The following is a 27,450-nucleotide window of genomic DNA, read 5'->3' as shown; positions in this document are numbered from 1 at the left end:
GCCAAGGGTTACGTTAACGTGACGTCCTGCAGATGAAATTATTGATTCCTTCGGCCACAGTTCCTCTTTTTGAGAAGTTTAATGCCTCTACGAGCTTGGCATCCTGTATTTTACTCGATGAACCAGTACTCAAAACATTGGAGGTAGGTGTAAACCCTCCAGTATCTTCATTTAAAGCATATTTTCATGAAGCGTACATATGCTATTCTAAATATTATTATTGTTAAGAAATTGTGCACCGCCAGAACCACCATTTTTGCATTCCCGTTTAAGAAAATGATCAATAATTAACTAAGACTGATCTTTGTGGGAAAATATTGCTGTAAGTAATTACTTTTCAGATTTCTAAAAATAAATTAGTTTATGGATTTATTAATCTCACTAGGATCATGGGATTCATAGGTATAGGTTTGTTTACCCACTTTTTTAGTTAAGTGTATATCTTTATATTTTCCTCCGACATTTTGCCAAAAAAAAATGATATTTTGGATTTGTGCAACTATGCGTTAAATGGAAGTGTATGTTTCACGATTGTAATAAAGTGATAAAGTAAGAACATTCCCACGGTGCTTAGTTAAATAGTTAATTGCTAAAATTATATCTTCTATAACTCTATTTGAACTACAAAATAGAGTGATTAATTTCTAAAATTATATCTTCTATACGTTTATTTTAACTACAAAATGGAGCGAAGGTTTAGTTAACTAAACTAAAATAAACAGTAAGGCAATCAAGATTTGAAGATTCAATGAGATCAAGACAATTTACTTTCTTCCCTCATCAATTCACTTGTGTCTAGCCTACCCTCTCTTAGTTGATTTTGTCAATTAAAGATATATTTCATGCTGGAAAAGAAAACAACAGCCATGGAGTTATATTACTTCTATCTCATTTATAGAAAATGGTACAAGTGTCTCTTATTTGTAACCTACTGCTAGCAGACTTGAAGCTATAGGACTCTCTTTAAATCTAGAAACAAACTATCTCAATCACAGTAATCTAATCCTATAAGTTTGTTTTTACAAAACTGATAAGATAACAACAAATCATTATCATTTTGTGATACATTTTATCACTCCCCCGCAAGCTGGTGAACAGAGGTTGTTCATTCCAGCTTGGCAGTTATCCTTCCAACTGTAAGACTTAGGAGTCCCTTGGTCATAACATCAGCTAGTTGTACTTTGGTCGAAATGTAAGGTGTACAAATGAGGCCACTTTCTAGCTTCTCTTTGATAAGTTCCCACCTAAAAATATGCAAAAACCAGTTGTTGATCTCCTCTCTGATACTGATCGATCCTGCATAATCTGCGTCCATGCAAGCTTCTAAGCTTATGTTTTCTCCTCTTTTGATTAACTGCCCTCCAACCAGTGTTCTAAATGGTGGCCGCCTAGGCTTGAGGTGGCTATCGATCGCACACGCACCTTCACCTTAGGAAGTTTTGTAGGTGGTTGAAGATGAGCCGGGGTGGGCAGGAGGCAATCAAAAGTCAACAAAAATTTAAAAACCCTTAATATTAATACATTATTCACTTAATCTTTAAAACAAAATAGCCAACCCAATCACCCACAAGTGCCACAAACCCCACCGCGAACCGCCTGCAACCATTTAGAACCTCCAATCTTTATTAATTGTCTTGATAGTTGCATTTTTTTATTTATTTCCACCTTGTGTAAATTGTATTATATTTTATGAAGATTATTTATGCATAAACATAATTTAATTTATGCATGTATTGCTTGATTATATATAATTATGTATAAAAAAATAATAAAAAAGTTAAACGGCCTGACTGACCTCCCTGCCACCACCTACTGTCATTTACAACACTGCATCTACCTGGACAAGCCTTCGAATACTTCAGAAACCTATAAACTGCTAGCAAGTGAGCCTTCCTTGGATTGTGCATTGATTGACTTATGAAAAAACTTACTTCATAAGTGATGTCGGGTGAGTGTGATAGATAAATCAATCTCCCTACTAGTCTTTGATATTGTTCTTTGTCCAAGGGTGCATCCTCGATTGCTTCGCCTAATTTTTTATTGACATCTATTGGGGTGTCTACTGGTTTGCTTCCAATCTGCCTGTCTCTTCTAGTAAATCTACCACATTTCTGTTGAGACACTAAAATACCTTGTCGCACAATGCATCAAGACGCATAGAAACATCTATATCGAAGCATAGAATGATAAACTGAACAATGCCTGAATCGACTACTATTTATTCGAAACTAATCTGTGTAATAAAGAATAAAAACAGATGTCGGCATGTGCAGTTTTTCTGTTTCAATCTCTTTTACCTCTTATTTTTTATTTGTTGGTTTTTTCAGATATGTGTTCGAGTCCCATCTGTTACTGCCCACTTCTCTGCTCTCACTTGTGGGACAATTCTGGGATTAGTTGAACAGTTTAAGCTGCCTCATCCTTCATCAGACTCTACTGTTTCACTTGACCCTAGGTTAAATGGCCAGGATATCTCAATGTATTTCGGGTGGTTGTCTATCAATGCTAGTTTGGGTTTCATTAATCTGCTAGTTAATCTCGAAGATGATGTACCTGATGGCTGCACCATGAAGCTCCTTTGTCACATGCTTGATGTTCGGTAAATTGCTTTCTTCGCCTGTTCTCCATGATCAAGGAAACAAAGTAATTGATATTTGTGCAGTTTTTTCTAGCATGTGATCCATGTTTATGGTGAAACAAAAAGTAATTCTTGGTTTTTCTTCTGATGTTTCACTTGGCTTTTCATTCTTTTTAGGGATTGTACCTATGCTTGGCCATTTATAAGCATGCGTTAGTTCTCAAAAGCTTCTATTCCTGTGAAATGCTTTACTTCTCCTCAGTACATCAACCTCTGTTAATTGTTTTTATCTTCGATCTTATTCAGAATTATTATATTTGGTCAAAAGGTGGTTGCATTATTGTATTGGGTGTCAAATCTGCATGAAAGAGTGAAATTATTGAATTAGAAACAAATAACAAATGATAGCAATGCGATTAAGATAGAAGGATTTACTCGATAATTTCATTTGCTAGCACCAACTTAAATATCTATTTACTGCTTAATCATATACTCATATGCTTAATACATAATCATTAATCAATATATGAGTTTATGAAATGAAGAAAATTGTATAGTTGTTGAAGATCTGGGATATTTTAGATAAGATAATTAGGATATTTATTTAAGTCAAACTGTAGATTACGATAAATCTGATGGGAATTTAAATTGATATCAATAAGTTGTATTGATGTGATAGGATATGATAATCTTGTAAATTTGGTAGGGTAATATTTTATATTTGGTAGGGTAATATTTTCTAATATTTGTTTCTCCTTAATTGTTGGGATTTGATATATCCATTGTAACTATAAATATATGTATTATTTTCAATGAAAGATACAAGTTTTTTCTCTCAATATTTTTCTCATGGTATCAGAGCTCTAGGGTTTCAATACATCCTACACTAATATGTCTTTAACTTCATCCGTCTCCTCTGAAGAAACCATGCCAGAAAAAACTCTTGGGCCTGTCACTACTTTTTCCGGTAGTGACATTTCTTCAATCCAGATCACTACCCACAAATTAAATGGGCGTAATTACCTTCAGTGAGCTCAATCGGTAAAAATCGTTATTTGTGGGCGTGGGAAACTTGGTTACCACACAGGGGAATTAAAGCCACCAACGCAATCTGACCCAACACATAAGAATTGGTTGGCTGAAAATTCCATCGTTCTTGCTTGGCTAATCAACTCGATGGAGCCTGAAATCAGTCGGCGCTATCTATGGTTTCACACAGCCAAGGAAGTGTGGGACGCTGCTCGCCGGATGTACTCCGACCTTGGAAATGCATCCCAAATCTATGAGCTCCGATCAAAATTGAAGGATATGAAGCAAGGGGAAAAATCTGTAACGAAATATTTTTCAGACCTCCAAGATATTTGGCAAGAACTGGACCTGTTTCGTGATGATTCCTCGTCATGTGCGGACTGCAGCATCAAGATGAGGATTAATCTTGAGAAAGAACGGGTCTTTGATTTTTCTAGCTGGGCTTAATCGCAATCTTGATGATGGTCGTGGCTGGGTAGTTGCAAGAGACCCATTTCCATCTCCCGACGATGCCTTTGCGGAAGTTCGACGTGAAGAGATGCGAAGAAAAGTCATGTTTTCTGATGATTCAACAATCTCACCTTCTGCTCCTAATGTGTCTGCATTAGCCACACAAAAACTGCATTTCCTGGCCAAAATTTCCAAAAAAGGCCTTGGTGTGATCATTGTAAACGTCCAGGCCATACCAAAGACAAGTGCTGAGCGATTTATGGCAAACCAGCCAATTGGCAGCCCAAGAAAAAGAATGAACAGCATGGTTATCAAGCCCTATCTGTTAAAGAACAACCTGAAAACTCAGAAAAACAATTCCTAGTCTGTTAGTAGTTTGGGTTTCTAGTGAGAGAAAAATTTGAAAATGCTTCCTCCCTTCTCCAACGTTCAAACAACCGGTTCCTTCCTTCTTCCAACCAGCGTCTCCATCTACTGAGTCTTGTCGGTCACACTTTTTCCCAGTCACCGGCGACAGCCGTCGGCCGCCGGCGACGCTTATTCTCATATTTTTTCTGTCCTTTCTGACCAAAATGTCTTGCCCTCACATGACGTAAGTAGGCTGCCATAATCCGACGCAGTAATCCGCTGACTTTCGCCTTACTCCGCCGTCCATCACCAACCATTTCCGACCATTGTCCAACTGCGTCTACCATTCATTCCGTCACCCATCATTTACTTTTACGACGATTATTCTTCGTCCTTCGTCGAACATCTTCAAGCGATTTGTGGCTGTTTATTGTATCAACCCAACATATATACTACTCAATCCTTTCAGCATACATACTTTTCCTCAGTTATTGGTCCGAACATTGTCAACCACTTTGAATATTGAAGCCTTCACCACCATCAGAGATGTTACCAAGGAAGACTAGCAATTGCCACTTTGCTGAGGCAGTAGAGGAGGTTAGAATAGAGCAAAAATTATTTCTAATCTCACTGGGCAGAAGGGGAGACTTCATTAATATCACAGAGAGAACGCGGAATGCGAGTTATATGCTGGATATTGATCGTGACAGTGCTTATTGGATGAGGAAAATTATGGGGGATTACATTACAAATCCTAAATCACAAAATACCTTTAACATATTCAGAAGGGGGGAAGCAGTTGTTTCGGTGCAAAAGTTTGTTAACAGCCGAGGAAGCTACATTGAGGTGTCAAAATTTGAGCGATCCAGTAAGAAGCAGCGAATTATTATTCCAAGCGGAAGATATGAGGAGGGCTGGAAATGTTTGGTGTACTATATTGAAAGAATTTTGAACAACAGTAAGTTCAAAGGAACATTGAAGATCAACCAACAACATCGACAATCCTTGTTTGGTGGAAAGATTCATTCAAAACCTACTGAATCAGGGAACATTGATGTCCACAGAGAATTCCGCCAGTGCTTGACCAAAGAGTGGAACAAAGCTTTGGTAGTCACGAAGGAATGTGTTAATATTTCATGGGAGATGGTAAAGTCAGCCATTGGTAAAGCGGTTGCCAAGAAGATAGAGATATTCCCTTTCAATGCAAATAAAGCAATGTGGTGGCCGAATAGTGGAGAGGATTTCGAGTTTTATCTGAAAATCAAGAGATGCTTTTTCGAGAAGAGGATTTGCTTGACTTTTGAAAGTTGGAGGAGTGACGTCAACACTGATGAAGAAGTTTATGAATGCTGCAATAGTTGGATCAGGGTTGTTGGACTACCATGGGATATGTGGACAACAGCTGTGCTCAAAAGTGTGGGGGATAGTTGTGGGGGATAGTTGTGGGGGATTGGTGGATATTAGTCAAGATACATTTATGCTCAAGGAGTTGGCAGCTGCAAAGATTAAAGTGGTGGGGCTAGAAGGGGGTTTCATTAATAGCTCCTTGACAATTCAGACACTTAGTGGACCTTTGACTGTGCGCATTTATGTTGATTCAATCAACAAATCTGCGTATGAAATCTACGAAAAAAGATCATACGCTCAGGTAGTAGTTGATGGGGCTAGAAAGATAGCGGGTTGGGGCAGAGTGAAAAGACCTATTGAGGAAACCGCTGAAAATTTCAAACAAGCAGGAGATGCGAGGGAGGTGATGGTAACAACAGCATACAAACAGAATACAAGTGTTGGTGAAGATACACAACAAAAATTTACTGGAATAGAAAAGGTATTAGAAGGACAGGTCCATTTCAAACACAAAGCATGGGAATACAGCAATACTAAGATTGTTCGAGGGATAGAAGTCTTTGTTGGCAAAAAACAGGATGGTGATCCGACCTCAAGCAGGGACGGGGGTAAGGGTTCTAAAGTGTTGGGATCAGAACCAGCGAGAAGGAGCAAACATCTCAAAATTCTCAAAAGGGTGAGTCCGAAAGGAGTACATGGTTTCAAAAAAGGAATAGTTCAATCTCTGAGCAACAAATGGAGGGAGCATACATGGCGCTACGATCATCAACATGACATTAGTGAACAAGAAAAGGATTATCAGATTGTTTATACTAGAAGGAAATCATGGAAAAAGCTTGCTTGGTTTAATGCACAGGATGAAACAACAACAAAGATAAAGAGACAGTGGCTGGATGATGAATTATTGCATAAGGAACAGGATACCACATGGGATGACAGGGATTTCATGAAGGATCAATGCCACGGTTCTGAAGAAGATAGTGATTTCAGCGATGCCGGGACTCATATAACCATTACATCAGACACGACGACACACACCAGCTTGGGTTTGGAGGACATAGGGGATCTCTTCGCATCACCCTCGGCTAAGGTACACCACACAACTATTGCTTCCCATATTCATTCTTCCAATCATTCATCTCATTCTTCCAAACGATCTTTCAAAAACAACTCTGGGGAGGGGAGAATTACCGAGGTTGAGGGAGATTTACTGGTTGGTGATAAGTTGGGTATGTTAGGAATCAATAACCACGAGGGTGAGAGGGATAGTAGGGGGTTGATGATATTGGCAGACAAAGATGGAGATTATGGTTGTTTGAAGATGATGGAAGTTAAAAGAGTAGAGATCGGGGATGAGTTGAAGAGAAAAGGACTGCGTAATTTGGGAGAAGAGGTGGTTCCATGAAGATTTTGTCTTGGAATATAAGAGGAGGGGGGTCGGCAAAGAGGAGAGGATTCATTAGAGATATGTTACGAAAGGAGAAACCCGACTTAGTTATTCTGCAAGAAACAAAAAAGAAAGTGATTGATAGAAAATTTATATCCAGCGTGTGGAAATCAAGGTTTGTTGATTGGGTTCATTGACCTTCAATTGGATCATCGGGGGGGATTTTGGTAATGTGGGATCCGAGAGTGGTATCCATCACGGATAATATGATTGGGGAATTCACAGTTTCGGTCTGCATCGATAAAAATAATGATTTGGATATTTGGTGGTTTACGGCAGTTTATGGACCATGCACAGCAACATTGCGGAATAGATTTTGGGATGAGTTGGCGGGCTTGAGAGTTTTGTGTGGAGATAGGTGGTGTTTGGGAGGGGATTTCAATGTTGTGAGATTTTTGAATGAGAAAATTAACAGCCACTCACAAACAACAAGTATGGCTTGTTTTGATATGTTGATTCAGGAATTAGAATTGTGTGACCCACCATTGATGAATGCGAAATTTACATGGTCAAACTTGAGGGCAAATCCTATATGTAGCAGGTTAGATAGGTTTTTGTTTTTGGGAGGATGGGTGGAATTATTTCCACATCATAAGCAAATTGTTTTACCTCGCATTACTTCGGATCATTTCCCAATTGTATTGGAAACACAGAAAATTAAATGGGGGCCCTGTCCATTCAGATTTGAGAACATGTGGTTGCAAAATAAGGCTTTCAAGGATAAATTTTCTATGTGGTGGAATAGCACACAAGTTCAAGGATGGGAGGGTTATAAGTTTATGAGAAAACTTAAGTACATTAAAGAAGCGATCAAATTATGGAATGAGGAGGAATTTGGGAGGAGTGACATGAGGGAGGCAGAAATGATAAACAGAATTGGGAGATTGGATGAAAGGAGAGTGAGGGGAGGGAGAATGCGGAAGGGGTGGCTGAAAAAATTAAGTTAAAATGGGAATTGGAAGAATTGGTGTGCCGGCGAAATAGAATGCTATATCAAAAAGCAAAGATTAAATGGTTAAAACAAGGAGATCGCAACACCAAGTTCTTCCATTCATTGTTGAACCACCGAAAAACAAAGGCAATGATTACTAAGTTGGAAATGGATGACGGAGGGGTCATAGAGGATGATGGTCAAATAATTCAATTCATTGTTGATTATTTTCAGCAACTGTATAGCAAGACAGATGTGGAAAGATTTGGGATTGAAGGAGTGGAATGGACACCTATCGACGATGATATGAGGGTAGAGCTTGAACAACCTTTCTGTGAAGATGAGATCAAGAAGGCGGTGTTTGCTTGTGATAGGTGTAAAGCACCGGGGCCCGATGGTTATACTATGGCGGTCTACCAGGATTGTTGGGATGTAGTTAAAGGGGATTTGACGAAGGTATTCACAGAATTTCATGAAGGAGGCATCATTAATGGGTTGACCAATGAATCGTATATATGTTTGATACCTAAGAAACATGACTCGTTAAAGGTAAAAGATTTCAGGCCAATTAGCCTCACTACGAGCTTATACAAGATAATTGCAAAAGTTTTGGCTACAAGGATGAAAAAGGTGTTGTCACATACGTTGTCTGAATCTCAAAATGCATTTATTGAGGGCAAGCAAATTTTGGATTTTTGTTTGATTGCAAATGAGTTGGTGGAAGAAGGGAGGAAGAAAAATAAAAAAGGATGGGTTTTGAAAATTGATTTTGAAAAAGCATATGACAATGTTGAATGGGATTTTTTGGATTTCGTCTTAAAGAAGAAGGGGTTCGGGGAAAGGTGGAGACGATGGATAAGAGGATGCGTGTCTAATGTATCGTTTTCAATCATGATTAATGGGAGACCGAGGGGGAAATTTAAAGCATTTAAGGGACTTAGACAGGGAGATCCTTTATCACCTTTTTTGTTCAACATGGTTGTGGATGTTTTGGGTAGATTAGTTGACAAAGCAAAAGAAGAGAAATTCATCATAGGATACGAAATGGGCAGAGAAAAGGTGGAAGTATCTCATATACAATTTGCGGATGATACATTGTTTTTTGTTAAGAGGGAGGATCACTTGGGATTTTTGGTGAGAATTTTGAAAGAGTTTTGTGATATGTCAGGATTGAGGATCAACTGGGATAAGAGTGCTTTGCTGGGATTAAATCAAGATGAAGTAGAAGAGGGAGATTTGGCGAGGGGAATTGGTTGCCGCAGGGAACAATGGCCAATAAAATATTTGGGACTCCCTCTCGGTGGTAACCCATTACAAGCGTCTTTTTGGGAACCTATCGTCATTAAGATAAAAAGAAGATTGGCATCATGGAAAAAGGCGTTCTTGTCTAAGGGCGGAAGACTAACATTGATTGCCGCGGTGTTGACTGCCTTGCCTATATATTTTTTGTCTCTTTTCAAGGTACCAAAAGGAATAGCGGGGGCGATGGAAAAAGTAATGAGAGATTTTTTGTGGGATGGGAATGAGGGCGAATCACATTGTCATATGGTTAGATGGGAAAAAGTTTGTAGACCGAAGGAGAAAGGGGGATTAGGCATTGGGAATATTTGTTTACGAAATATAGCTTTAATGGGACAATGGTGGTGGAGGTTTAATGTTGAAAATGAGTCGTTGTGGAAAAGAATAATAAGGAGCAAGTATGGGATACAAGAAAATGGATGGGATGCGGGGTTGGCTAAGAATGTGACTTTTAGATGTCCGTGGAAGTTCATTTCAAAATCATACCCGACTTATCACCGACTAGTGAGATTAGTGGTTCGAGGGGGGACAAAAATCAGATTTTGGGAGGATAATTGGTTGGGAAATTCATCTTTCCGGGAGTTGTTCCCATCTTTGTTTCGTGTCTCCTTGGCTCATAATTTGCCTCTCTCTTATTTTGCTCACTTGATTTTTCCACAAATGCTTTTTCTTGGGACCTTCATTTCCGTCGATCACTACGACAGGAGGAGGTCACGCAGCTATCTTCACTATTAGGCATTCTAGAGGGGGTGAGATTAGAGGAAGGAGTTGAAGATTTTCAGCAGTGGCAGGGGGATCCATCCGGGAGGTTCTCGGTCAAATCTTTTTTCCAATCTTTTTTCGTGCAACATAATGGCGCTCATGATTTCAAATTTTTCAATATCATTTGGAAAGTGCCTATTCCTTCAAAGATTCAGATATTTTCATGGACGGCAATCCTTGCTAAATTACCGACAGCTGAGATGATGCAAAAGAGATATCCTAATTGTTCTCTTTGTCCAAACTGGTGTGTGTTGTGTCGTCAGGAGGTGGAAACACAAGATCATTTGTTCATTCATTGCAAATTCACTCATGCATTGTGGGCCAAGGCTTTGGTGGAATTGAGACTGATTTGGGTGGTGCCGAGGACAACTAATGATTTGTTTAATACGGATCTTGGCTATATGCTCGGTAAGAAAGGTAAGATTTTTTGGAGAATGGTAATCCACGGAGTTACATGGGAAATTTGGTTGCAGAGGAATAGAAGAATTTTCCAAGAGTTAGAAGAAACAACGGAAGATATCTGGGGGAAAGTCAAGTTCACGTTAGCCGATTGGATTGGAGCGGATAAAAACTTTTATGGAGTCTCTACATTTGACATTTTAAGGGATTGGTCCTATGTGTATTGTTAAAATTAGATGGTTTTATTTGGGTGCAGTGGATCGCTAGTCCACTTCTTGTAATGTTAAAAGAACTATATTAATAAAATTTATGTTTCTCATCAAAAAAAAAAAAAAGAAAACTCAGAAAATTCTGCTCCTTTCACCAATGAGCAGATTGCACAAATTGAAGAATATTGTCGACTCATCCGCCAGGCCTCACTTAATCCACCGCAAAGCAAAACTGTTGGTTCTTGTTCTATGACTCAAACTGGTAATATTTTCCCGGCCCTCCGCTAGTATTCCATTGGTTCTTGGATTGTTGATTCCGGGGCCTCTGACCATATGACTAGCGATTTTAATTTATTTTACACTTATAAACCCTGTTCTGCTCTTACTTCTGTGAAAATCGCTAATGGTTCAATGACTCCAGTTGCTGGTTTTGGTAGCATACGTTTATCTAAGGATGTCATCCTAAAGTCAGTTTTCCATGTTCCTACCCTAACTTGCAATCTGATCTCAGTGAGTAAATTCACACTTGACAATAATTGTATTGCTAAATTTGTTCCTTTGTCATGTCAATTTCAGGACCTACTATCGGGGAAGACGATTGACAGTGGTAGGATTCACAATGGCCTTTACTACCTAGAGATTCCTCAAGACTGTCTTCCAACTCGAGTGTCTCACGTTGCTTCTCTCTCTGATTCTAGTATTAGGACAATAATGTTATGGCATCATAGACTTGGCCATCCTGTTTCTCATATCTCAAAAAATTGTTTCCATCTTTATTCAATAATAAAAGTCTTGATTTGCTTCAGTGTGATATTTGTCATTTAGCTAAGCACACTCGTAATTTTTTTCCTCCAAAAACATATACACCAACCGCTCCATTTTCTCTTATTCATAGTGATCTTTGGGGTCCTTTACCAAGTGCTACGTCAAATGGCAAAAAATGGTTCCTCACATTCATTGATGACCATACTCGACTCACGTGGGTGTATCTTATCAATAATAAATCTGACACAAGCAAAATTTTCAAAGATTTCCACAGAATGATTCAAACTCAATTTCATACCCATATTCAAACTATTAGAACCGACAATGGTAAAGAATATTTCAATACCATTCTAGGTGATTATCTGTTGGATAACGGGATTCTTCATCAAAGCTCTTGTGTTGATACTCCTCAACAAAATGGCGTATCCGAAAGAAAGAATCATCATTTGTTGGAAGTCGCACGTGCCCTAATGTTCACCATGAATATTCCTAAGTATCTTTGGGGGGATGCCATTCTCACTGCTGCTTATCTCATCAATCGCTTACCAAGCCGCACTCTTGACTTTGAAACACCTTTATCCCTTCTTCTTAAAAAATATCCACATGTGTCTACTTCAAATAATCTTCCCTTAAAAACCTTTGGTTGTACGGCCTTCGTTCATGTCCACAATCACAACAGAAGTAAACTTGATCCTCGATCCATGAAGACTGTGTTCATTGGTTATTCTTCCACTCAAAAAGGTTATAAATGCTACTGCCCACACACAAAGAAGACCTACGTCTCTCGTGATGTCACCTTCCTTGAAAACACTCCTTACTTTCCTCCACCTTCGCTTCAAGGGCGGAACCTAGATACAGAATCTTGGTGGGATACTCCATCTCTTCCCATATGTAATCCACTCCATGAGATTCCTCGAGACACAAACTCTCCTCAAAATTCTCACACAGATTCTCAGGCACATATCCCAATACAGGAAACAGAGGAAGAATCAACACTGTCACAAGAGTTAAAAGTCTACTCAAGACGGAACAAACCTCGGGCAACTAAAGACATTGTGAATCCTAACAACAGTCAAGAGGATGAACCGGTAGTGGATCCTCAGTCAAATACTACCCTTGACCTTGATCTACCTATAGCAGTCAGAAAAGGTAAGAGATCTTGTACCCAACATCCTATCTCAAATTTTGTATCTTACTCAAATTTATCTTCATCATTTCGTGCCTTTACCTCAAGATTGTCTAGTACAATAATTCCCGGGTCTGTTCAAGAGGCACTTGTTATGCCTGAATGGAGAAATGCCGTCTTTGAGGAAATGAAGGCCTTGAAAATGAATAATACTTGGAATTTGGTCGAATTACCACAAGGAAAAACTACGGTGGGATGCAAATGGGTATTTACTATTAAATATAGGGCAGATGGCTCGATTGAAAGATACAAGGCCCGACTTGTGGCTAGAGGCTTCACTCAAACATATGGCATTGATTATACTGAAACGTTTGCTCCTGTTGCCAAAATCAATACTATTCGAATTCTGTTATCCTTGGCAGCAAATCTTGATTGGCCATTGCACCAATTGGATATAAAAAATGCATTTCTGAACGGGGATCTTGAAGAGGAAGTTTACATGAGTCAACCTCCGGGATTTGAAGAAAGGTTGGGGAGTCAGACTGTTTGCAAACTTAACAAATCTCTTTATGGGTTGAAGCAGTCACCTCGTGCCTGGTTTGAAAAATTCTCTCAAGTAATCAAAAAATTAGGATATGTTCAGGGACAAGCAGATCACACACTCTTCTTTAAACATTCTGAAAAAGGAAAAATCACCATTCTCATAGTGTATGTTGATGACATCATTGTCACTGGAGATAACAATGATGAAATGGAGATGATTAAGTTGATGATGGCAAAACAATTTGAAGTCAAAGATCTTGGAACAGTGAAGTATTTTCTAGGTATGGAAATCGCTAGGAGCAAGAAAGGAATCTCTGTCTCTCAAAGAAAATACACTATAGATCTCCTGAAAGAAACAGGTATGTTGGGGTGTAAACCAAGTCATACACCTATTGATCCAGGGAACAAAGGAAAAATGTTTGAGGGTGGACCAGTGGATAAAGAGAGTTATCAGCGTCTTGTTGGAAAACTCATTTATCTCTCACATACTCGCCCTGATATTGCCTTTGCAGTGAGCTTAGTAAGCCAATACATGCATTCACCTTGCCAAGGTCATCTTAATGCAGTATACAGAATTTTGAGATATCTTAAACAAACTCTAGGAAGAGGATTATTTCTTGAGAAAACTAATGATAGAAGGGTTACTGCATTCACTGATTCTGATTGGGCTGGATCCGTCACTGATAGAAAGTCAACTTCGGGTTATTGTACACTTGTCTGGGGAAATCTAGTGACATGGCGCAGCAAGAAACAGTCAGTTGTTGCAAGAAGTAGTGCTGAAGCCGAGTATAGAGCTATGGCCCATGGAGTATGTGAACTCATTTGGATTAAAAGAATAATGAAAGAACTAAAGATAGAGTTTGAAGGTCCTATGAGGTTCTGTGACAATAAATCAACTATCAGCATCGTTCACAATCTTGTTCACCATGATAGAACTAAACATGTTGAAGTTGATCGGCGTTTCATTAAAGAAAAACTCGAGGAAGGAATTCTAAGTGTTGAATATGTTCCCACTTCTCATCAGCTAGCTAATCTACTTATAAAAGGACTTTCAGAACAGATTCATGAACTTCTCGTTGGCAAGCTTGGTCTCATCAACATCTATAACCAAGCTTGAGGGGGAGTGTAGATTACGATAAATCTGATGGGAATTTAAATTGATATCAATAAGTTGTATTGATGTGATATGATAATCTTGTAAATTTGGTAGGGTAATATTTTCTATTTGGTAGGGTAATATTTTCTAATATTTGTTTCTTCTTAATTAATGGGATTTGATATATCCATTGTAACTATAAATATATGTATTATTTTCAATGAAAGATACAAGTTTTTTCTCTCAATATTTTTCTCACAAACTTTAAATTTAGAATAGATATATTAGATATGGTAGAGATAAGGATCTAGGTTTTCTTTATATATATATCGATTCATGTACATTCAATGATAACAAGAATTTTATTTCACCAAACTACTGGTATCAGAGCCTAGGAAAAAACCCTAGCCGCCATGACTAAATACGGCCACATGGCCTCCTTGTAGGAGTTCGATAAGCCACCATCAGCTCCGCTGCTTTCAATCATGCCTGATCTCTCTTCACTTCAATCCATCACGTGCCACGAACTCAATGGCCAGAATTATTTGCAATGGCCCGAGCCTGTCATGATGTTTATATGCGGCAAGGGAACAAAAGATCTCATCTCTGGCTCCTCCAAACGTCCGGCCATGACGGATGGAAGATTTAAATCCTGGAACGCCAAGAATAGCATGCTCATGTCTTGGCTTATCAATTTCCTGGTCCCAGACATTGGACAGAATTTCCTCCTATATTCTTCTGGCAAAGAAATATGGGATGCAGTCCAGGATGTACTCTGCTCGAGACAACACTAGGAATGACAACTTTCTCCATGGGTTCGGGTTCAGGGATTTTTCAAAATCCTCGAAGTTCTTCGGGGCGAATATGAGATTACTATCCCATCTACGAACCCATCCCGAAAATAATATTAATAAAATAAAAATATTATTAGTATTAATAATATAATTCTTCTAAATTATTCAGCGTGGAAAGCAACCTTCATGACGTCCGCCAAGGTGAGGACACGGTCACAACTTATTTCACCGCGCTAACAAAACTCTGGCAGCAGCTAGATCTGTTCGAATCACACGATTGGAAGTGTGCATTGGACCAAGGTCAATTCAGGGAAATTGTCGAGACCAAACATGTATTCAAGTTCTTTCTGGGCCTTGATACATCTCTCGATGAAGTACGTAGCCGTATCTTGGCTACTAAACTGCTGCTAGGACTCCGTGTTGCCTTCTCCAAGGTTCACCATGAGGAAAGTCGTCAAAAGTTGATCTTGGTGCGCGCCTCCTAACGATGCTTCTGCCTACCTCCTAGCGATGCGCGTCTCTCGCCCGCCTCCTAGCGATGCTTCTGCCCTTGCGACCGCTTTACCATCGTTTCCTTCCTTCTCCGAAAATGGTGCGCGCCATTCGCCACATGCGATATCCATTATCAGTCTTCATGTACGGAATGGTCGACTTCGGTGTGATAAGTTCAAAAAACCGAACCATACAGTGGACACTTGTTGGCGCATCCATGGCAGACCGGCGGATTGGAAATCAAATAGGGAACGCCGTGCTTATTCAGCTACTGTCTACGTGGCTTCTCCTATCTCGCAACAGCCGTTCACCCAACAACAACTTGATGCTCGGCAACGCCTAGTTCAGCCCAATTTCTGCTCAATCCACGACCTCTTTGAGTACGGGCAATGCAGTAAACCAAGGTGATTTTCCCATCACACTTGCCTTGAATTGGGCTTTGTCTTCTACATAGATTGTAGACTCGGTCACCTCTGATCATATGACGGGTAGTCTTTCAATCTTTAACTACTACAAGCCCTGTGCGGACTCTCGTTCTTTACGAATTGCTAATGGTTCCAGCTCAAAGATCTTGGGTGTTGGTTCTGCACAAATTTCCCGTGACATTTGCTTACACTCGGTGCTTTTCGTACCTGCTCTTACTGTTAATTTACAATCCGTGAGCAGATTAATGCCGCCCTCCATTGCACTACTAAATTCTATGGTAATTTTTGTCTCTTTCAGGAAATGGCATCGGGGAAGACGATTGACAATGCTGAACTTTGTGCTTGATTGTTTCTCTTCTAAATCGAGCCTACCTTCAAGACTGCACCATTGAGTATCCCAAGACTGCCTTTTCCAATTTCTTGTTACTTAGCAAAATTGTTTCCATTCTTATTTCGTAATAATAAATCATCTTTACTTCAGTGTGATGTTAGTCAAGTTTCCAAACACACTCATAGCACTTTCAAGCCACAACTGTCACTCATCAACGGTGACATCTTGGGCCCATCAAAAATAAAAAATGTGACAGGTACTCGTTGGTTTCTTTTGTTTGTGGATGATCACACTCACGTTTCATGGGTATTCCTCATGAAAGACAAGTCCGAAACAACTTCCTTGTTCAAATATTTTCATTCAAACTTAGTTCTCTGCTCAAATACAAGTCCTCTGCACTGATTGTGCTCGTGACTACTTTAATTTTGTGTTGGGTCATGCGATTGTCCATCAAAGTTCCTGTGTCGACATACCTCAACAAAACGGTGTTTCTGAATGGAAAAATCACTACCTTCTCGTAGTTACCCATTATCTTCTGTTTACACACAGTCCCTCGCCATTTTTGGGGTGATGCGGTACTCACTGCCACTTACCTAATTAATCGTATCCCTTACCGTGTCCTCAGCTACAAACCCTTATTGAGGTTTTTCTGGAACATCTTCCTCAAACACATGCCCTATCTCAATTCCCAAATTCTTTGGGTGTTCTGCCTTAGTACATATCCATTCCCAACATCGTGGGGAACTCGACCCGCGAGCTATCAAATGCATTTTTCTAGGGTACTCTTCCCACCAGAAAGGCTACAAATTCTATTGCCCGATCACCGAAAAGTTTTATCATTCTCTTGATGTCACTTTCTTCGAAAACAAACTCTTATATCCCTATTTATCCATTCAGGGGAGAGCAACATCAATGGTGAAAGTGGAAATGAATCTCTAAATTGGGATCCCAATTCATTTGCCGACTCAATCTCTATCAATCCAGAACCTAAACACCTATCAACTTCCTCAAACACACTCCTCAAGGTTTATTCAAGAAGGAAGTTCATCCAAATGGACAGACAACAAGACACAAAACCTAGTCAGCTAGTTCAAGACTCCTCTACGAGACCAATTCCCAATGTAAAAGACCAAGGTACTGCTGAACTTGACAGTAGTTCTCCCATAATTGATAAATGTGACATTGATGACATACCTGTTGCATTAAGAAAGGGAACTAGAACATGTGCCTAACACCCGATATGTAATTTTGTTTCATTTAAATCATTATCTCCTGCATATCGTGCGTTTGTGTCCAGTTTAGATCAAGTTCAAGTCCCAGGTTCAATCGAGGTTGCACTTAAGGATCCTAAGTGGAAGTTTGCCGCCATCGATGAAATCAAAGCACTAGAAAAGAACAATACATGGCACATTACTGAACTTCCCCCGTGAAAATAACGGTTGCAAATAGATTTTCACAGTGAAGTATAAGGCTGATGGAAGCATTGAACGATACAAAACACGACTTATTGCTAAGGGATACACTCCGTATTATAGAATAGGAAGGGTATTTACAGTGTCAAGCAGATCACACATTATTCGTCAAGCACACCGAAGGAAGGACTACCGCTCTCATTGTCTACGTCAATGACATCATTCTCACAGGGGAGAGTGAACCAGAAATGACTCGCATTAAAGGAATCCTCTCAAGGGAATTTGAAATGAAATATCTTGGAAAGCTTAAATTTTTTTGGGGATGGAAGTGGCAAGATCATCTCATGGAATTTCAATCTCACAACGAAAGTATGTTCTAGATCTACTGAGAGAGACACGAATGTTGGGGTGCAAACCAGTTGACACTCTAATGGACCCAAATGTGAAAATGGGTATGAATCAAGATCACGTGCTTGTTGACAAAAGAAGATACGAGCGATTGGTCGGAAAATTGATCTGCCTATCACACACTCGACCTGACATAGGATACATCGTAAATGTTGTCAGTCGGTACATGGCTAATTATACTGAAGAACACATGGAGACGGTATACTAAGTGCTGCAATACTTGAAGGGAACACCTGGAAAAGGATTGCTCTGTAGGAAGACTGCAATCAGAAATGTTATAGTCTACAGTGATGCCAATTGGGCAGGTTGTCCTTTTGATAGACGCTCTACTTCGGGTTACTGGTCATTTGTATGGGGTAACTTCGTGACTTGGAGAAGTAAGAAACAACCGGTTGTGTCCCGAAGCAGTGCAGAAGCAGAATTTAGAGCTTTGTCCAATGGGATTTGTGAAGACATGTGGCTTAAAATACTACTCAATGAATTGAAGATAGGAAATAATCATCCGATATAGATGATGTGCGTGCGACAACCAAACGTCCTTAAATATTGCCAAGAATCCAGTTCATTATGATCGAAACAAGCATGTGGAAATCGATGGACAATTCATAAGTGAAAAGATATAGAAGAAAATAGTTGATCTCCACTATGTTCCCTTACACGTGCAGCTGACAGATATTTTGACAAAGACACTCCATCGACCACACTTTGAAGAATTAAAAGCCAAGCTTGGCTTGACAAACGTATACCGCCAAGCTTGAGGGAGAGTGTTGAAGATCTTGGATGTTTTAGATAAGATAATTAGGATATTTATTTAAGTTAAACTTTAAATTTAGAATAGATATATCAGATATGGCAGAGATAAAAATCTAGCTTTTCTTTATATATATCGATTCATGTACATCCAATAATAATAAGAATTTATTTCACTAAACTACAATAGTATTTGTTTTGAGAGAGATTTTTCGATTAAGAATGCTGAGTATTTATGATAACATACTGGAATTAGCAATATAGGAGATTGAAGAATTGCATTAAGGAAAAGCATAAAAAGTCTACTAGTGACTCTTCCTTATCGTTCCTACTTTAGAGAAGCTAGACTTCACTTATATAAAGTCATGTATCTACTCTTTAGATTAAAATCACTAAATTTAATTGGAATGATTGTCAAAAGTGAAATAATTGTTGAAGATTACAACATAATTGAAGAATAGTGATAGAAAACTCTATGATCAAGATCATCCATTTCCTTATATGGTGTTAGGCTGTCATACTATGCCTTGTAGACAGAAATGTTGAAAGCAAAAGTGTAGTTGGTCATCCTCGTAGGGTTTGTTTCTAGTTCCATTGCAATCTCCAGCACCCTTTTGTGCTGACATCAGATGCCGAAATTATTTAAATTATTATCTTTGGACTCTGAAAACCATTTGATGCAAAGACAGCTTAGCAACTCAATGCCACAATATATGAAACTTCATTTCTTTCTATTGCAGAAGCTATTCAGCATTAGAATAAGTATTTTGCTGCAGTAGAGACACTGATTGTGTATTGAAATGCATTTTTCTTTGAGGTTTCCCCTTTCACTTCTGCCAGCCTAAAATTACCACAATCAATAAAATTAAATTTTGTAAAATTGCTACGGAGTTGATCTTGAAATCTCATTTAACATCTATTTTGATATGCCTGCTTTATGTGATAATTTTGTATTAGCAAATCCAGTATGAAGAAGATTCTTACATGATTTTAGTCATTAAGGTAAAGTTCAAATGTTCATTCAATTTATGTTTCTGAGCTTGTGGGTTTTGATTTGTGTGGCAATAACTGTGAACTTAAATGGTTGTCAACGAGTTTAATGATGCTATTTAAATACATTGCATGGAATGTTTTTAGTTCCTGAATCTACATACGTCCACACAGATAAAAAGAAATTGGATCAATCATTAATTTGATTCACGCTTGAAATTATTCAAAATGGGCTTTTAGGTGAGAGATTTTCACCTTAATGTCATGCTTCATAACTTGAGGGCTAGAGGGGTCAAATTGAAACCAAAATTATGTAAAGAGTGAATAGGTTTTTAGAATTCCTTGGAAAGATGTGCTTGAGGAAGATCCCATTTAAATAAATCTATTTTTACCATTTAAACACCCGCTGAATTTCAGGTACGATCAACGAGATTTTCCCGAGTGTTGGGTCTGTGCGAAAGCGTGTAGGATAACTACTAGGTTGATGACAGATGATTGTGAAACTAACATCCTTTGCTCAGCTGGAAGTATGGAAGGTTGTGACTCTGTGAGTCCAAACAACTTGGGTGTAAGTCTTGATGGTCAAATCGGATGTTTGGTTGATCAAAGTTCATTTGTTGATGGTTGCATTGTTCTGCATTATGAGGCTCACAGAAATGAGCACAGGTATTCAATAAGCTCAAGTGATCTTGAGATTCATTGCCATCCCTTCTTTGTCGGGCAATTGATTGGATTTATGGAAAAAATCGCAGTCAGTGGAACATCTATTGAGGATAGGACGCCAGATCCAGAAGATGCAAATGTCTCATCAAGCCAAAGTTCGAATCTTCGACACTATGGTCTTTCGAACACCTATGACAGTTCTTTTGATCCAGCACTTATCTCACTTAATCGTTCTCCTTTGCACACCATTGATAATCTTAGGCCTCTCTCTAATCTGGAGAACAGAGCTGATGGTGTGTGGCCTAAAATGAGTACAGTCCTATGTTTAGAAGACCAGAAGAATGGGGACCCAAAATTAAGTGTTACAGGCGAAGCAAAACTTCTTTCAGTTCCGCTGATGAACTGTGGGCTTGATGCTGATTGTTCACCACTAACTTCAGGTGTTGATTTACTTCTTGTCACGTTGAATCTTGGCAGTGTCACAGTGCATTTTCATGATTCCTCATGCATTGTCGGAACTATTATGGTGCCCTTAGCAAAATCTGTAATTCACATTTCTGCAAACTTTTTGGACATAGTTTGTTCTACTGATGGAATGACTCTCTCTTCGATATGGTGCTCTCAATTAATCAATGAATTTCTTTGGGGGCCCTTGTCACCTGATCTTTCTCCAATTCTTAACTTGCATCTGAATAAAGGAAATGTCAAAGCTCAAAATTCACAGCTTGAGTTAAGCTTTAACATCCAGAAAGTATCCTGCATGTTGCCACCTGAGTTTCTGGCGATAGTTATTGGCTATTTTTCACTTCCTGATTGGAGTTCTTATGCAAACAAACAGCCTGCTGTTGACACGAGTTGTGAAAACCCCAGTACAATTATGTATAAGTTTGAGATAGTAAATTGCAATGTGCTTACACCTTCTAACGGTGATTACTCCGAGTTCCTAAAGGTTAATATTTCACAACTTTGTATTATCTTTTCAGAAAACTGTGCTGGGAGTTCTGCAACAAGGGATATTCCATCTGCAAGCTGTATAAGTGCTAGCAAGTTTGCCGACAGAAATAATTGTTTAGACTTCTATGGATGTGATCTATTTTTAACACTTTTAATATTGGAAAGTGATATAAACAATTCTTCAAGTAGATATCGAACTGCGACTTTGATAGCACCACTCAGCGCAGATGTATGGATAAGAATACCTCAAAATAATGAAATTTCCGATTTCGCATCTTCTTATCCAATATGTATCATGGCTATGGTCAAAAACTGCCAGCTTGATGTTGAAGGTATGGAATTTTAGTATTTTTGTGGTAGTTAATTTTCATGTTACTTTTTGTAGCATCTCTTAATTTTTGTGCCTTTTCCTTTACAGAAGTATGTGCAGTCTCCGGAATCAAGGGATTGGGCTATGTTATCGATCAATTTTCATTGGTTGGCGAAGAATCCCAGATTTTTTCATCTGATGTTCCTCATTTTTTAAGGACGAAGAAACAACTCCATGAAACTGCTACATTCTTTTCTGAAGCATCGAGTACGACCTTAAATGAGATGCGGTTCTGTGTAAGGTCATTGTCATTAAGATTGCATCAACTGAAAAACGTCGTACCCTGTTCTGAACTCATGGCAGAGGCTGAAATGGAGTTTGTGTGTTCTATATCATTAGAGAATGGCAGACTGTATTTTTTGGATATTTCATTCTCTTCTCTAGCACTATTTTCATTGTTGAACTGTGTAATGCTTGCCAAATGCAGTTGTCCTGGCTTTGGTTCATCAGTTCTTGATTTAATCATATCAACGTCAGATGGTAGTGAAAATCATCTTGTTGTGTCCCTTCCTTGTTTGAATGTGTGGCTATACTGGTTTGACTGGAATGAGGTCATTGATCTACTTCATCTATACAACGAACAACTGGCAAAAGTGTTTAAGTCAAGCGCAGTGACAGAAATTGTGACCGACATTCCTAGTGATGCTCATAAGTATGTATTTGGTGATGGCTCAAATCATGATGCATCACTAAATATGAATAAAATTTCTGGTTTTCCTTCAGTAACGTTGGATAATATTGGCCTGGAATTTCATTTTCCTGCTCATGTTAACACAGCAGCCTACAACTCCTTTATTCATCCCTACACTCACAGTAAGCAAACTTTGGACAATCACCTCCGATTGTTATCTGAAATCCAGAATTGTTTTCTTTCCATTAGCCTGCAAAGCAGAAGCATAGAAGTGGCTGTTAATGGTAAAAATGTGATATTGACAATGAGTTCTGGAAATTTGAGTGGGATGCTGAGACTATTTGTGGATGACAATGCACAAACTTGGCCCCTTTTTCTACTGTCTAAAATTCAGATTGAGGCAGAAATTTCTGAATATGAGATGGAGAATGTGATAATCAAAATGGTTGTTCTATGCGACAATGTGGATTTTTCGCTCTCAAATAAAATATTGTACCTTTCATACTTTGCATGGTTCCAAAGATCTGAAGAAATGTCGCCACAATCTATTTTCAAGAAGATGAACATTCAAGTGCAATTAAGGAAAGTTTCTGTTCTTTTAACTGATTGGAAGGTAATCTAGTTCTTTTGAAGCGTCATTTCTTCCGTATTAGGAAGGGGCAGTAGCCTAGCCAGACATTTCCTTTACTTTTGTTTTAGCTTTGCTATGTGTGACTACGACACATTTATGAACGCCATATAAGTGATATCAAAATTTAAACAATAATCAGATGACATCATAAAGAATCAAGATTAAGTGGAATAAAGTAACCTAAGCAAGTATGTGAAGCGGACTATAATTTTTGGGCTCACATCAGCATATAATAGTTTTTTTGTTGCTATTATTTTAGTTGTGGAGATATTTTTTGTAATATGTTTGTTCCTTATTGTGTTATGTGTTGTACCTGGGTAAGGTAGATCTTCTGTTTTATTATAGGTCAGGCTAATGGCCCCTTTTATGTTTTGTTAAAATATTTTAGTTCATTAATACACTATAGGACGCACTATGCCCCTCATGCATCCTAATGGTGTTTTTTCAAAAAATGGGATAAAATAGCTTTGAGTTTTGCTTCTTGATCCACTTGGATCATTGCAAAATTCAAGGTTGAGATGATTTTCCTTCCTTTTAAAATTATAAAACTTCATATCTTGTACTTATGTTGGTTAGATCATTTGGTGTATTGGAGTTTGGGCTTGTGCTTTGTAAAAGTATTTTAGTTCATTAATACACTGTAGACGTGACATAACCCATGTATCGTGACTGTGTTTTCTCAACAGATTAGGAAATAAGCTTTTAGGTTTTCTTCTTGATCCGTTGAGATCAATTTAAATTGATGTTGAATATAGTTTCTTTTCTGGAACAGCCTATGTAAAATTCATTTCTGAAAGGGTTCAGACTAGAAAAGCTTGCTGTTTTTTAATCTTTTTCCACAGATTGTTGTAGTAGGATATTTCATGACCAAGTAATTTATGACGGATACAGAATTAAAATCCATATGAAGGTGAAACTTCTCTTTCATTCAAAAATAACATTTTCTGATACGTTTGTGTGAATAATTGATAAATTTGGTCAGTGCTTCTAACGACTTGACATTTCTGAATTTTATTATTTGTCTCTTTGTATTATCTCAGCAGACTTTTAGTGGACCATTGCTGGAATTTCTCGTGAGAAACTTTACTTTTTTGTCTAATGTTACTGAGGACGAAACTGAAGGATCAGTTATGTGTGAACTCCAAGTGAACTACTACAATATTGACAAGGTAATAATACTGAAGAAAAGATCATAATGGCTTAGCTCTTGATATGTCGTTAAACTGTGGTGCTATTTGTTTATGAAATTTTATTAGGTCTTGTGGGAGCCTTTTGTGGAACCTTGGAGTTTTCGGTTAAGCGTGATCAGAAAGCATGATGAAAGTGCTCTCTTCAATAATGCTATCATGACAGACATCAATCTCGAATCTAAAGCTCATCTCAATTTGAATATTAATGAAACACTCATTGAGGTATTCATCTTTTGATTTTGTTCGTGGGAAAAGTTTTAATTGTTTCTTTAAACTCGTGGATACATTGAGTTGTTTATAGTAGTGATTGTTCATGAAAATGTGTCATTTTAATTAGGCTTGCAAACTCAAGTTAGTCGTTGATTTACCGTCTTCTTTTGCTGCTGTTTTCCTTTTAAAGTTTTCACTCTTCAGAATGTTTAGATGTAGTAGCATTCAAGTGTTCGACTGATGCGCTCAATGTTGTCATTTAAAGGTTATCTCAAGAGCACTTGAAATGATCAAGGATGCATGGGGCCTCATTGAAATGATGGAAAGCCGAGAGCTCTCAAATTCTCAGATAAGAAAGAATCCAGAAACCGCAAGATATGCTCCATACATGCTGCAAAATTTAACCAGTCTGCCCCTAGTATTTTATGTCTGCCAATGGCAACTTGGGGCTAATGAGTTGGATGTGTCCCCATCAGAAGGTGTCCTGCAGCCTGGTTCTTCTGTTCTTGTTTACATCAATGAATCACCTGAGAAATTACTTTTGCGTTGTAGACCAACACAGTCTTCTGACAGACTTAACGACAATCAATCACTTGAAGCAGCACAGCGATATGTTATTTTCCAATTAGAGGGTACATCTATGCCATCTATGCCTATTTCAATGGACCTTGTTGGTCGCAGATACTTTGATTTAGACTTTTCAAAATCATCACATTCAGAAATTAATGGTGATGCAAATACCATGAAAAAAAACGTTCCAACAGACATGGGCACAGATGGAGTTAGAGGATTTGTTATTCCTGTAGTAGTTGATGTTTCTGTACAGCACTATACAAAGTTGATGCGATTATATTCGACGGTACGTATCAAGACTGGCATCGATTTGAATGTTTTTGGTTCATGCTAGCCTCTTAGAAACTATTTATTTTTTCAGGTTGTAATTTTGAATGCGACTTCTGTATCACTTGAACTTCGGTTTGACATTCCACTTGGTGTGTCTCCAAAGGTAATCTGACGAATTTATTTTCTCTCTCAAACACACATGCACACACACAGGTAGTTAGTGGTTGGAGGGCAGTAGGGGGAGTCCTTGTGCATTGTTGTCGGTTTAATGTTCCTAATACCTCTTTTTTATTCAGATTTTGGGTCCTATATATCCCGGTCAAGAGTTTCCTCTTCCCCTTCATTTGGCTGAAGCAGGCTGTATTCGATGGCGTCCTCTTGGTGACATGTACCTATGGAGTGAATCTTATAATATCTCAAGTATTATCTCTCAAGATGTTAGGATTGGCTTTTCGCGATCCTTTGTTTGCTATCCTTCTCACCCTAGCTGTGAGGCATTTCGCTGTTGCATTTCTGTGCATGATCAGTGCTTGCCTCCAATTGGAAAATTAAAGAGAGTTTGTAGCTCAATTGATCTTGTTTGTGGCCACCGATCTTTGAATTATCTGAGTCAATCCATGACTAATTTGGAGAGACCAAAAAATCGGTTTCTATATCAAGTGATGCTGACTAGTCCATTAGTTTTGAAAAACTATCTCATGAAGTCAATGTCTTTGACATTGGAAAATGCTGGTGTCAAGCGTAATGCCATCCTTTCAGAGGTCTGGTGCATATTTCTGCTTGAAATTATGCATTGATATAATGGAATATTGTGGTTTCTTGTGCTTTTGTAAAATTTCTACTTGGAACTTCTGTTTGACTTTAAATGTACTGGTTATTTTCAGGTTGAAACTTCTCTCTTTCATATTGATTCATCGCATGACTTATCTTTAACATTCAAAATGCGTGGATTTAGGCCTTCAGTTCTAAAGCTTCCTCGTGCTGAATCATTTAGCACCATGGCTAGGTTCGGTGGGACAAAGTTCTCTTTATCTGAAGTAATTAGATTTGATCCTGAGTTTTCAGATGGTAATGTTATTTTTATCGTTTATCAGTCAAGAAGTTTTGTATCAATAGATCTTTTGTTAAGACGCATAGTTGATTATTTTAATTTGTTAGGCCCACTATATGTTACCATGGAGAAGATGATGGACACGTTCTCTGGAGCTCGTGAAATATTAATATCTGTTCCCTTTTTGCTCTATAACTGCACTGGATTTTCTCTAGCTCTTTCAAACTCTTTCAGTGAAACAAATGGATATAGCTGCATTCCTTCATGCTATGATTTGGACGAGCAGAGGATGCTTGTCAAAAAGAAAGATGGTCTAGGTCTTATCTGTCCTAGCCAGGAATTACCTGCAACAGGTGATAGCTGGATGATTAAAAAAAATGCTGTTGAAATCACGCAACATATTTTTGACATTCGTCTACTATTTTTCCCAGGATCTACCTGTGAACCAAATTCAAGTATACCTGATTTTGTTGGAAGTGATTGTATGAAGGTCAATGCCTACTTGTTTTCTCCTGACCCCAATTCATATTCTGGAGATATTCTGGTCAAGCTAGGAAGGTGCTTTCCTCCTGTTCAGGATGGTTACCCCAAGTGTTCATGGTCTGCCCCATTTTCACTAGTCCCTCCTGCTGGTTCAACTGATGTTCTTGTTCCTCAACCCTTCTCGACATCGGGGTATGTGATATCTGTTTGCGCTGTGGCTGCACCATTTTCTGGGAGGACAAAAATTATCACTTTCCAGCCTAGGTATTTTCTTGAAATCGTTGTGTTTCAGTTGATTACGAGCTTAAGCACTTGCTTAGTTAATTTCCTGGCTCTTTGTTATTTCAAATGGCCTATTTGTTTGCTAATTTGACAGATATGTGATTGCTAATGCATGCACCAAGAATTTATGTTATAAGCAGAAGGGAACAAATTTTCCTTTCATTTTGGAAGCTGGACAGCATTCCCATATTCAGTGGATAGATACAACAAG

At 38.5% G+C, this 27,450-nt stretch overlaps 1 protein-coding gene across 1 annotated transcript in view; it reads left to right on the top strand.

The window, feature by feature from the left end:
• The window catches only part of LOC142533035 (intermembrane lipid transfer protein VPS13), an 80,255-nt gene that overhangs the window by 46,234 nt on the left and 6,571 nt on the right, over window positions 1-27,450 (top strand). Inside the window, exons 23-35 of the mRNA XM_075639625.1 lie at window positions 33-143; window positions 2,328-2,599; window positions 20,349-21,880; window positions 21,967-23,162; window positions 24,221-24,349; window positions 24,437-24,592; window positions 24,846-25,439; window positions 25,515-25,586; window positions 25,720-26,184; window positions 26,308-26,491; window positions 26,582-26,827; window positions 26,906-27,221; window positions 27,334-27,450. Of these exons, the coding sequence (XP_075495740.1) occupies window positions 33-143; window positions 2,328-2,599; window positions 20,349-21,880; window positions 21,967-23,162; window positions 24,221-24,349; window positions 24,437-24,592; window positions 24,846-25,439; window positions 25,515-25,586; window positions 25,720-26,184; window positions 26,308-26,491; window positions 26,582-26,827; window positions 26,906-27,221; window positions 27,334-27,450 (5,390 nt within the window). The remainder of the gene's footprint in view (window positions 1-32; window positions 144-2,327; window positions 2,600-20,348; window positions 21,881-21,966; window positions 23,163-24,220; window positions 24,350-24,436; window positions 24,593-24,845; window positions 25,440-25,514; window positions 25,587-25,719; window positions 26,185-26,307; window positions 26,492-26,581; window positions 26,828-26,905; window positions 27,222-27,333) is intronic.

Source organism: Primulina tabacum, chromosome 18 (genome assembly GCF_025594145.1).
Source record: "Primulina tabacum isolate GXHZ01 chromosome 18, ASM2559414v2, whole genome shotgun sequence".
Classification (NCBI taxonomy): Eukaryota; Viridiplantae; Streptophyta; class Magnoliopsida; order Lamiales; family Gesneriaceae; genus Primulina; species Primulina tabacum.
The sequence above is the reverse complement of the archived record's forward strand: the minus strand, read 5'-3'. Positions and strand labels throughout refer to the sequence as shown.